The following is a 13,452-nucleotide window of genomic DNA, read 5'->3' as shown; positions in this document are numbered from 1 at the left end:
TTAACAAAGTTTTAGTCATATTGGTGAACATGTCATCTAAATTCACAGCCTTTCCATTATTTATCTTTGAACAGATGTGGTAGTAAGCAAGGTGAAGAAGATTACAGACCACTATTTGAAAATTTTGTTCAAGACCTTCTTTCAACAGTCAATAAGCCTGAATGGCCAGCTGCTGAACTACTCCTTAGTTTGTTAGGGAGACTGTTGGTAAGAGTATAGCATTTAAAGATTATTAGATTACTAGAAGACAACATAATGAGGATGTACTCTGATTCACAGATGATGAATTCTTTAAAAATGTGTAAGGAAATATGACCATTGCATCTCTATTTTTTGCATGTGCATAACTGTACACAATACTGTCAGTACCTTGTAGAAACTTTGAAATGTTGTGACTTTCGGTGCTTTCATTTCATTACATAAGGTAACAGTGCTTTAAAAAACTTTTTTTTGTTGTTGTTTTTTGTTTTGTTTTGTTTTGTTTGGAGGTATTGTTAGTTAAAAGCATCTCAACACTGAGTCATAAGTTATTGTAGTTAATTCATTTCAAAGCATGAAACTGATTAATGTGAACTCTGTCATCTTTAAGAGTATTTCTAAAAACATGACACGTTTTAGTCCTAATGTAATATTGTATTAGGGAAATGCAAAGAAATACTATTGTGATTTTTCTTTTTATCTTTAGACTACATTTGGACTTCTGCAATTGTTACAAAGTTTTGGGGACCTTACTTTTTGTCAGCTGGAAAACTTAATACTATTCTGAAACCAAGATAATTTTTCATAGGCATCAGAATTCCAGCCTAACAAATTCTTACTCAGTAATAATCCCATTTTATAGAGTTTAGCCTACATTTAAAGAAAGTGGCTATGTTCTTAGGAAGGTTTAATTTTATAGATAGATAGATAGATATAGATATAGATATAGATATAGATATAGATATATTTTTTTAATAAAAATGTTAAAAATTCCAGAAACTCAAAAGGCAATTACTGGGAGTTCCCTGGTGGCCTAGTCATTAGGATCCTGGGCTTTCACTGCCGTGGCCTGGGTTCAGTCCCTGGTCAGGGAACTAAGATCCCATACACTGGGGTGAAACCAAAAAAATAAAATAGAGTAAAAATTTTTTAAAAGTCAATTACTTTGTGGAACAATATCACAGGGGAAAAAAGTGTTTAAATTTCAAATAATACAACATAGATTTGGAATTTATAAGTTGCTATTAAAAATAGTATGAATTGGTTAAATTAAAACAAAATTATTTTTCATGTGTAGGTTCATCAATTCAGTAACAAGTCAACAGAGATGGCTTTAAGAGTGGCATCTCTTGATTACCTTGGAACTGTTGCTGCACGACTGAGGAAAGATGCTGTTACAAGCAAAATGGATCAAGGGTCTATAGAACGAATTTTAAAACAGGTATTGAGATAAAGAATTTGAAATTTGGGGATAAGTAATAGTTAAGTACTTTTTTTAGATATTCTTATGTTAGTGTTGCATTTCATTTTGTAGATTCAGAATAAAATCTTACTCCTAAAAATGGGCTTTTTCGAAAGCTCCACTGAGAAAATTTATACCATAGGGTGAATTATGTGTAACAGGAACCTTCAGATGATTTATATAATCCTTAATTTACTTTTGGTGAACTACTGTTATGAATGTATGATGCTATTTTCTATTTGGTTTAACAATACCTTTTTTTTTTTTTTAAACTATGGACGAGATGGTAGTAGTACTAAAAGTAACTTAAGAAAATTGATAGGTAAATAATTTCTAATCCTACCATGCACAATGCACAATGTTTTCATTTTCTTTCTACTCTTTTTTCTTTTTTTAATGTCCATAACCATATCCATTGCTGGCCATGACAAATGCCTCTATTTTTTTTTTCTTGTTACTATACTTTGTATTTTGAAATAATTTTAAACTTACAGAAAAGTTTTAAGAATAGTACAAAAAGCTCCCATTAATCTTTCACCCAGATCCCTTAGTGGTTGACATTTGCTTTATCATTCTTTTTCAAAATATACACGCATGTGTATCTGTATATGCATTTTTATTTTCTTCTGGACCATTTTGAGCAGACAGGATGCCCCCATGACCCCTGAATTTCAAAGTGTGATTCTCTGGACAAGCAGCACCAACTTTTACGTCACCTAGGAACTTGTTAGAAATGCAAATTCTCAGGACTCTCTCTGGAACTACTGAATCAGAAGCTCTGGTGGTGGGGACAAGTAGTCTGGTTTAACAGACCCTCCAGGTGATTCTGTTGAATGCTGAAGTTTGAGAACCACTGCGTTGTGTATGTTTTCTATAAACAAGAACTCTCACTTAAATATCCACAGCACAGCTATGAAAAAGCAAGAAATTACCATTAATATAATACTACCATTTAATGGAATATTACCATTCCTGTTGTATTTGATAGATTATCATTTGTTGCTATCATTATTGTAGCACTCAAATTGAACTAGATTTGACCAGTGGGAGCCCCTTTAAACTGCCTTTTGTATCTTTTTGATATCTTCCCATCTTTCCTAGAGGACTTTGTGGCACAAGATGTTTCAGACTCATCTTTTACTTTCCTTGTGCCAGCCCTGGAATCAGCCATTTCTCCAAGTATTGCTGATTCCTTTCATTCAAGAATGGTAACTAGGTGATTTTCAGTATTTCTGAGAGTAGACCTAGGACCTCTTATTTGCCACATACGGCCATGTATCGTACACTGTAAAACTTGAGGGGAGTGATCCTTGGTAAATATTTTTATGACTCTTATGACATACTTCGAAAAGCCTTTTGGAACTTTATAGTGTACTAGTTTACAGTTCCATGACTAATTTCTGAATGTATCCATTTCACTATACTCCAAGAACATAGGTTATTCTAATCTTTGTTTTCTACTTAGATATATTCTAAACCATATATTTGGCATTTCACATGGTAAACCAGAGAATAAGCTACAGACATTAATGTCAACTCAGAGTTAATTTCTGCTTCTGTATTGTTCTTGACAGAACCAAAGACTCAGTCCCTTTCTGATTCTAGATCAAATGCACAGCTCAAATATACCTACTGTATATTTAATATCCTACATGAAATAAAGTACTATTTTATGTTAATTGCAAGTAAAAATATTTCCCTTTCAGAATGTTTTTTTAAAATAATATCCCAAAGACACCTGTAACACATAATAATTCAGACAATAATTAGTTTCCATTTGCTAGATTAAAAGTTTGGAGTTACCTCTTACCAAACAGAAAACTAGTGCTAGGACCTTCCTACCTCTGAAGATTTACATACATGTTGTTCTAATAATTATTATGTCAGCTACTTATGAGCTTCTTTAAAGAAAGTTAACATGTAGTTCATAAAAATAAAGGCTAACCTCAGCTATTAATACACTTCAGCTATCAATATATAATGTTTTTCAAAAATAGTATTCTTCTGTTTCTTCCTATACTTATATTTTTATTTTTATCATTTATCAGATTTTCCCCTCAAATTTGTGTATGCCACTGGATGATTTGTTAAAGAACATTAGTAATATCTTTTTCGTTACTACTTGGTTTATTTTGTAGGTTTCAGGAGGAGAAGATGAAATCCAGCAGTTGCAAAAAGCATTGCTTGATTACTTGGATGAAAACACTGAGACTGATCCTTCACTAGTGGTAGGATTCTGTTCTCCCCTTTTTTTGGAGAGTTTACATGTTTGTTTCAAACTTGTTCTGCAAGAAAATTGAGAAGTGTTGTGAAGAGGAAAGTTGTATTGGAATCTTGATTTTTAAAACAGGTGCATGATAGTCTAAACAGAAAATAATGATTATGGAATGATTTTTCTTAAATGGAATTCTGGTACAGATATTGTAGATAGTTTACTAAAATTGTGTGACATGGGAAATATTTGGAAATCTTTCCATAGGTTATCTTTGAGACCAAATGAGATCATTTGTCCAGGTGGTGCATGAGATGATCTGTTAGCATATAAAAAGAATATTAGAATTTTATGTCTATATTTATTGTTAACTATAATCCTTAATTCTGTTTTTTATAAGGTATCCAGAATATTAGTAAAAGAAGTTTATATGTAAAATTTATACACTATATTGGGGCACTTTTTAATTTTTTTTTAATTGATGGGATATGCATCTAAAGAGGTTGGAGATAACTAAGCTGTTCAGCCAACTACTGCAGGTTTTCAGTCTTTGTGAAAAGGAACAGATTATACAGTGATGTATGTCAATTGGTTCTCAATAAAAGTGAAAAAAAACAGGAACAGATTAAAAGGAACAGATTATAGGTGTGCCTTAGTGTTAATGTATTTCAATAATAATTGGCTATGTATTTCTTGAAGACGTAAGGTGAAATTTTGAAAATAACTATAGTCTTCTACCTTCAGCATTTTATCCATGTGTTCTAAACTTTTCTAGTTGACCCATCATCTCTCTAATTTTACTGACTCGTTGTGTGATACCGTCCTTAGTTAAGTAGTTATAGTAGTATTGTAGACTTAATACAGTTGTGTTTATAAAATTATCTTTTGACATCATTGATATAACTGTTAGGACAAAGTAAAATAATAAGTTTTCTATCATTTAGATATTCTAAATGTTCTAGCTTTCTTAAAATCTGTCTTTATCTGATGGAAGTTTTTTGAAAGTAAACCTTGATATTTGTATTCCTGATTGTGAGCACTTTATCAGTAGGTTGGAAATTTTGTTACTAATTTCATCAAACTCAGATCTCACCAAATTTCTTTCCAGTTTTCTCGTAAATTCTATATAGCCCAGTGGTTCCGTGATACAACTCTGGAAACAGAAAAAGCAATGAAATCACAAAAAGATGAAGAATCATCTGAAGGAACACATCATGCAAAGGAAGTTGAGACAACTGGTCAAATTATGCATCGAGCTGAAAATCGGAAAAAGTTCCTTAGAAGCATTATCAAAACCACACCTTCTCAGTTCAGCACGTTAAAGTAAGATCCAAAGTGAAAACATCTTTACTTTTTCAGTTATCTCTTTGATATCTATTTACCTACTTTACAAAATAATTAAATAAATTAAAATTTAATGACTTTTTGTTGCAGGATGAACTCTGATACTGTGGACTATGATGATGCTTGTTTGATTGTTCGATACTTGGCCTCTATGAGGCCGTTTGCCCAGAGCTTTGATATTTATTTGACACAGGTAAACTGGACCAGAATTCCTTATACAATGAAATTAATTTTTCTAATTCTGGTTACTTGCGTTTGAGTATGATGTCTATCATTATTGAGAACAGATATTTTAAAAAATCATGAAAGTAACATTTGTTTCTGTGTTCCATATTTGTTAAAATATCTTTGTTCTGCATGTCTTTTACCTACTGATTCTTGTTTTACAGATAAATGGATATGTATCTGTATGGTACAGGTAGAGTGATGGTATATAGGTAGAGTGATTGATGTAATAAAAATATTCAATTCCAAGTTATTATTTAAATGATACTAAATATCCTTGATTAAAGTTACAGATAGGAAGGTTTCAGTGGGGCTACAGGTTCTTGCAGATGAAACATAGCAATAAAAAACAGGTTTAATTGAGAATGCCAGGATAAAGGAAAGTCCGTAAAGCGTAGAATGCCTTACTATGTTTTAAGTTAAAGCTTTGGATCAGTAAGATAACAGATCTTTTACTCACTTATATAAAAATTAAAGGAAAGTGAGTATGATATTTATTTTAATCTTTTTTCATGTTTTCTTTCTATATTTTGTTAAATGTTATGTGTTCTAAAATTGATGAAAATGTCAATATTTGCTTGGCAGATCCTTCGAGTTCTTGGTGAAAACGCAATTGCCGTTCGAACAAAAGCCATGAAGTGTTTATCTGAAGTTGTTGCTGTAGACCCCAGTATTCTAGCAAGGGTAAAGAGGAGCACAGATGATTCTTTTTATTTGAGTTTTCTATTCAAATTAAGATATTAGTTCTACTTAGTATAAATTACATTTGCTTTATTTTTCTTTAGCTGGATATGCAGCGAGGAGTTCATGGACGACTGATGGATAACTCCACTAGTGTCAGAGAAGCAGCAGTAGAATTACTAGGTCGATTTGTCCTTTGTCGACCTCAGCTTGCTGAGCAGTATTATGATATGCTGATTGAAAGAATATTGGTATGTTTGTTACGTCATTTTTATTGTCATTTATGAGTATAATTTTGCCTTCCTAATGTCACTTTTAAAAATGTTAAGCTAGGGCCTCCCTGGTGGCGCAGTGGTTGAGAGTCCGCCTGCCGATGCAGGGGATACGGGTTCGTGCCCCGGTCTGGGAGGATCCCATATGCCGCGGAGCGGCTGGGCCCGTGAGCCATGGCCGCTGGGCCTGCGCATCCGGAGCCTGTGCTCCGCAACGGGAGAGGCCACAACAGTGAGAGGCCCGCATACCGCAAAAAAAAAAAAGAAAAAAAAAAAAATGTTAAGCTAGAAATGTAGATATCAATTATGTATTTATATTACCTAATCTGTAAACTATAGCAACTTTCTAAAGAAGGACATATTTCAAGAGGAGGGCTGCTCAATATTGTAAAACAAATCATTGGCAAAAATTGGATTCCTTTTTACACTTACTCTTGCCTTTTGATTATACCAGTTTACAATGAGTAAATGATAGGAGCTACATGGCATAGTTAAATATTTTGGACAGGAATCTAGAGTAATTATATATGTATGTATATAAACAGGAAGAATTGTTTCAGTGAGAACTAGGTATAGAACTTTGGTGTCTGACAGTATTTTTGGCCATTATATATTCACGTTTCCTTAAAGCTGAATTATGACAAGCTCAGATACCTGCAAGTTAAACAAGAAAGTCATTTGAGTCTTAAGACCAAACTTAATAAACACTATTCTAAGATATTCTTTTCTTCTATGTCATTGAATTCTTCCCTGGAAAATGAAAGAATGAAAAAATGAAACACTGGCACTACAAAGTATCTGTAGAATTTTCATACCACCCACTGCGGACATATTGACTTCTTCTATAACTCAACAGAGATGCATTAGGTACAGGATTAGGTATTTCTGAAATGACAAGAGTTTATTTTATCACCTTTAGCCCAGTATTAGAATACAGTGGGACTGAGAGTTACAGATAATTTCATCTTCAGCTAGCATAAAATCTTGATGGAAACAAAGAATTTTAAGGAAAGAGTGGAATAATTTTTTCCATTTTAGTGCCTCACTCTTTTCAAGAGTGAAGGACAAACTCCTCAGGATTTTCAGATATAATGAACTCCGACAGTGTCTGCCTTAGTAATGTATCCTAAAATATTTTCACAATTGCTAAATTGCATAATGGAAATAATTTTACACAATAAGTGTTCAATGCTTTTTATTTATTTTAAAAATGCTTGAATTATGAAAATTTGTAAAGTTAAAGAAAAATAGTACAGTGAACACCCAAGTATCCACCACAATATTTCACCTTTTTTTCTATATATATAAATTAATTTATTTATTTTTGGCTGCGTTGGGTCTTCGTTGCTACACACAGGCTTTCTCTAGCTGTGGCAAGCGGGGGCTACTTTTCATTGCGGTGCGTGGGCTTCTCATTGCAGTGGCTTCTCTTGTTGCAGAGCATGGGCTCTAGGCACATGGGCTTCAGTAGTTGCGGCACGCGGGCTCGGTAGTTGTGGCTCGTGGGCTCTAGAGCACAGGCTCAGTAGTTGTGGCACACAGGCTTAATTGCTCCACAGCATGTGGGATCTTACTGGACCAGGGCTTGAACCTGTGTCCCTTGCTTTGGCAAGCGGATTCTTAACCAGTGCACCACCAGGGAAGTCCCTCATCTCTGTTTTATTTAGAGTATTCTCTAGCTCTTTTTTACACACATCCACATTGACTAATTTAAAAAGGCCAAGCCAGAGACTTCCCTGGCAGTCCAGCGGTTAAGACTTTGTCTTCCAATGCAGGGGTGCAAGTTCCATCCCTGATCAGGGAGCTAAGATCCCACATGCCTTGGAGCCAAAAAACCAAAAGATAAAACAGAAACAATATTGTAACAAATTCAATAAGGAATTTTAAAATGCTCCACATCAAAAAATCTTAAAAAGGAAAATATCATTAAAAAGTAAATAAATAAAAATAAAATAAAATGGCCAAGCCAATATTGTTATTTCCTCATGGTTTTTTTTCATTTAATCTGTTCCTTTGTTTCTTATATTTACTATAAATCATAATATAGTGACAGTGGTTTGAAAGAGTTAGGTTAAACATTTTTGTTAAATATACTTCATATGCTGTTTAAGCGCCAGACACTGTCCTAAAAGTTTCATGTTTGTTATCCCATTTAATTTTGGCAAGCGTATACTCTAGTCTTGTGTTCAGTGCTATTTTATATTTTTCCATATATTAGATATTATATTTTAAAAGCAAAGACAACATAATAAAATAACTTAAATTTATAGTAACATTAATAAAAGAGCATATAAAAAGGAAATATATAGACCATGTTTACCATGTTAATAAATAGTGTATATACTGCTTGTTGGTATTTTCTGATTTCATTTTATCAAATTTCACACACCTAAGCATCTCAATTTTTCTGACGTTTAAAATACCTTTCTATTCCTAGGATACTGGTATCAGTGTCAGAAAAAGGGTAATAAAGATTCTAAGAGACATCTGTATTGAACAACCAACATTTCCAAAAATTACAGAAATGTGTGTAAAAATGATTCGCAGAGTGAATGATGAAGAGGGCATTAAGGTGAGATAAAAACGTTGACTACTTTAAAATTTTTTAATTAATGTTTTAAATAATTTAAATGTTTATTTTACATAAATTTTGTTAATTTACATATATATAAACTTTACAAGTGAATCATCATTTTAGATTATAAATTCAAGAAAAAGACATACTTAGGTATTTTTATTTCCATATCTTGCATTAATTAATAAATTCTGATCTTACCCAACCAATTTAGCAATTATAATATTTAATATCATTGTAGAGATTGCATTGTATATAGGAAGTTTATTATCAAATTAAATTTATTTTGATTTTCAAATGGTATGTGCTTGGTTTTCTAAATTAGTAAGTACTTTGTTGAAAGTTTAATCCTGAGTTCATTAGTGAATTTATGTATATATGATTGTCCCTATATTTCTTTTGGGGGTTTTTTTCTTTTGTTTTTTAACAACTTCTCCCCCAAAAGTAGAAAAAAATGTGTTTTTAGTTTGATTAAAAGCATTTGAATGTGTACTCTCCAGAAGTTCTATACTAGGCATCGTGTTACCCATTTAAAATCATTGCCAAGTTGAAAAAGGTTATAATTTTTGTAAGTTAATTGCTGATTTTAAAAAAAAAAACTGAGGATGTCATACCAATAGTTTCTGGTAATTTGTGTTTTGTTTAGTTATTTATAGATTTTTTTTTAATCTGTTTTGGGCTTTAATGAGAATTGGGGGTTACGAATTTTGCCACATTCGTTGTAGTTACTTAGTTTGAAATTTTTCTTTCTTCTAGAAATTAGTAAATGAAACATTCCAAAAACTCTGGTTTACTCCAACTCCACACAATGACAAAGAAGCAATGACAAGGAAAATTTTAAATATCACTGATGTGGTAAGAAGGACTGGAACAAGGGTGGTCCCTGTGGATGCAAACCTCATTGAGGTCTGCCTTGTCTTACAAAGGGAGAGACAATGACAAGATATTTGGTTATTCTCTACTACATCCCTTCCTTTATATTTATGGATGTACTCAAGGGATGCAAGTAAGATGAGAGTGTTGTTTTCACCTAGCCCCACTTTTTGGCATCCACTGAGTTAAAGCGCTGATACTAAAATTCTCCAGATTCTTCCAATGATTGAAAACTGAAAGGGAAAGGAGAAGTGGATAAAAAGATAACAATAACCCATGGATGGCAGCCTGAAATGAGATAGTAATTTCTACCTTTTTCAGAAAACATGAATTAAGATTAGTTTCATTATGTTTAATTATACACATAAGCTACAATTTTTCTTGACCCAGAATATTGTTCATGTTTTGAACATAAGAAATTTTATATTATGGATTACATGATCAACTCTGTTTCACTGATGTCTTTAAATCTTCTATCTCGAAGGAAAATAAGAAGCAAACATTTCCATTTTTATTGTTTTTAGACCTTACAGATTTTTCTGATAGTGTGTGATTCAATAATACCATTCAGAATGTATACCATTTTTAAAATTTCAATGCATTAAACTAATTTCTTGAATGTCTTCTAAGATATTTTTAGAATAAAGTTCTTTAACATGGTAAATTATTGGCTCACTGAAAAAATAGTTTACTCTAAAAATAATTTTTTTAATTTAGGACTTTAGATATTTATATACTTGAGGCTATAGCATAGCAAAAGTATATTTTAAAGTAAATTTCTAACTTTGATAGTTTCACCATATTTCTCCCCTTAGGTTGCAGCATGCAGAGATACTGGCTATGACTGGTTTGAGCAACTTCTTCAAAATGTGAGTTTTTGTAGACTTTATGATTTAAAAGAAGTTTTTCAGTTATTTTTTAAGTATATACTTTGTGGTAGGGAAAATTTATTTCAATATATTAGGCTGAATGTTTTGGTTAATATCCCTGTTTAATGAATTGTTCAATTGCTTGCTACAAGTAAGTTTTCTAAATCACTAATATTGATATTCTGTCTTCCCATCCTTCTAGATAATTTTTTTATCCCTTTAATCTAGATGATAGACATGAGATCTATAAATAGGTATATAGATTGCATTAAATATATATTTACATTATTTGACATATTATAAAATATGTAGAATTTCCTATAGTAGTACAGGATTAAACCACAATTAGTGTTCTTTAAAAATTTGATAAGTTGAAATATGAATTTTTTTATTTAAGAATTTTCAGATAGATAGAAGTACCCATCACCCAGCTTCAAAAATTGTTAGCACTTTCCTAATATCTTATTTATCTCTATCCCTCCCCCATCTTTTTTTTTTAATTTTTTTTTTGGCTGTAATACTTTTAAAGAAAATCCCATACTTTGTATCATTTCACCCATAAATACTTTAGTATTGATCTCTAACAGAAATGACTTTTTAAAAAATAACCAGAATATCTTTATCATCTATATCAAAATAAATATTAATAAAATTATTTCCTAATATTTAATACCTAGTCGATGTTCACATTTCCCTGATTGTCTCAAAAATGTATTTTTATAGTTGGTTTGCAGTTGCTTTGGCTGACATGACTGTTAAGTCTTAGTCTATAATAGTCAACCCTTCACTCCTTTTTTCATGCCACTTACATGTTTTCCTGTAGAGTGTCCCACATTCTGGATTTCATAGACCTCTTCTTTCTGGTGTCATTTAAGTTGTTCCTCTGTCCACCATTTTTTTCTGTAAACTCTTAAGTTAGATCTAGAGGTTTACTAATACTGAAGTTCAGTTTTAGGAGTATAGACAGAAATACTTCACAGGCAATGGTAAATATTATTGCCTCACATAAAGAGGCACATAATGTTTGGTTGTTACATTTTCAGTGATTTTGATTGCCTGGTACATCTATTATACAGTCTTTCAGGACTGGTTTTAAATGATCATTACCTAGATTCATTATTTTCACTAGAAGTTGCAAAATACTGATTTTTTTCTAGTTATTTTATTTATTCCATATTAATTAGCAAGGATTCTTCTTTAAAGAGGAATTTGTCGTAATATTTGGCTACTGTAAAATATAGTTTGTACAGGAAGGGCAGGGGAAATACTTTATTCTTTCCATTACTTAATCAAGTTTCAGAATAATGAGTTTTCCTGTCAATATCAGTGTGAACTAAAAGATTTTTGTATCTTTGTATTTTAATTTATTGCAATCATAATTCTTTTTGGAGCTCAAATTGTCCCATCTTTGCCCAGTGGTAGTCCCTTCAAATGGATCTTGTATCTTTTTGGTATAAACTCATTACTCTTTTGTAGCCTGATTACTTTCTGCCTCTACAAGATGCCCTAGACTCAACTTACACATTTTCTGTCCCAAACCTGAAATCAACCGTTTTTCCAAAGAGCCTTGAATCCCTTTGGTGGGAATAATCTGGGTGCTGTGGATGTTCATTACTAACGGGTTATCATAGCTTTGGGCCTTTTCAGAGGATAGAGCTAAAAGATACATATTTCTTAGAAAGAAAAAAATAAATCAAGAATTTATATTGATATTTTTAATTCAAATTTAAGATTATGAGATTCTGCTTCTTTGATTTTATTATTTCCTTTAGGCTAAAAATCTTATTTCCAAGGAAATGGACATAATTTCCTGTTTGCTTTGCCCTACTATATTAACAGTAAGATTACTGGATACAGTTTAGGATTTTTTTTGCATTTCTTTTTATCTGTAGCTCACTAAACATATACCATTAAAAGTCTATCATGAAGTAATTTTTTCTGTTCGATTATGTCAACAATTTACTATCTGTTAAGTCTATTTGTTTACTTTTTTATTTTTAATAATACTTTTAGTAATAAAACTGTATTTAGCAATTTTTTTTTCTTTTTGCGGTACGCGGGCCTCTCACTGTTGTGGACTCTCCCGTTGCGGAGCACAGGCTCCAGACGCGCAGGCTCAGCGGCCATGGCTCACAGGCCCAGCCGCTCCGCGGCATGTGGGATCCTCCCAGACCGGGGCACGAACCCGCGTCCCCTGCATCGGCAGGCAGACTCTCAACCACTGCGCCACCAGGGAAACCCTAGCAATATTTTTAACAATCAATCAGAATTATTTCATTGAGACATAATTTACATGCAAAAATTTTCACCAATTTTAGGTGTACATTTTTATTAACTTTAATAATTATTTACAGTGATGTAAAGAATATCACTCTTAAAAGCTTCTTTGTGCCTCTTTGTAGTTGATCCTCTCCCCTTGGTCCTTGGAAAACACTGATTCACTTTTTGTCACTACAGTTGTCCCTTTTGTAGAATTTCATATCAATAGAATCATACAACATGTAGTCTTTTGTGTTTGACTTCTTTTAACTAGCAGAATGTTGCTGGTGTATTAATGTTTTATTCCTTTTTATTGCTGAGTAGTGTCAATAGTATGGATGTATCATAATTTCTTTATTCACAAATTTATGGACTTTTGGGTTGTTTTCCGTTTGGACTGTTATGAATAATCCTGCTATGAATATTTGTGTGCAAGTTTTTGTGGGGGTAGGTGTTTTCATTTCTCTTGGGTAAATTCCTGTGATCGTAATTGTTGGGTCATGTGGTGAGTGAGAAACTGCCAAGCTGTTTTTCCAAAATGGCTGAACCATTTTGCATTTCCACCAGCAATATTCCAGTTGCTCCACATCCTCAGTACTTGGTATTGTCATTCTTTTTAACTTTAGCCCTCTGGTAGTATGTAGTAATATGTTGCTTTTAAAATTTTTTTAAGATGCCTTTTTTAAGCATCTTCATGGTAT

General features: G+C 32.4%; 1 protein-coding gene across 2 annotated transcripts in view; it reads left to right on the top strand.

Annotated features, from left to right (window-relative positions):
- Positions 1–13,452, top strand: part of NIPBL (NIPBL cohesin loading factor) — a 198,224-nt gene that overhangs the window by 144,749 nt on the left and 40,023 nt on the right. For both annotated transcript variants that reach the window (XM_082621433.1, XM_082621434.1), the window contains exons 23-32: positions 75–207; positions 1,277–1,420; positions 3,580–3,669; positions 4,762–4,976; positions 5,088–5,190; positions 5,808–5,906; positions 6,008–6,154; positions 8,613–8,747; positions 9,507–9,605; positions 10,439–10,492. In XM_082621433.1, the coding sequence (XP_082477559.1) occupies positions 75–207; positions 1,277–1,420; positions 3,580–3,669; positions 4,762–4,976; positions 5,088–5,190; positions 5,808–5,906; positions 6,008–6,154; positions 8,613–8,747; positions 9,507–9,605; positions 10,439–10,492 (1,219 nt within the window). The remainder of the gene's footprint in view (positions 1–74; positions 208–1,276; positions 1,421–3,579; positions 3,670–4,761; positions 4,977–5,087; positions 5,191–5,807; positions 5,907–6,007; positions 6,155–8,612; positions 8,748–9,506; positions 9,606–10,438; positions 10,493–13,452) is intronic.

The sequence above is a fragment of the Mesoplodon mirus genome (genome assembly GCF_964341445.2).
Source record: "Mesoplodon mirus genome assembly, chromosome: 5".
Lineage (NCBI taxonomy): Eukaryota > Metazoa > Chordata > Mammalia > Artiodactyla > Ziphiidae > Mesoplodon > Mesoplodon mirus.
Note: the sequence above shows the minus strand (reverse complement) of the source record. Positions and strands in the feature narration are given on the sequence as shown.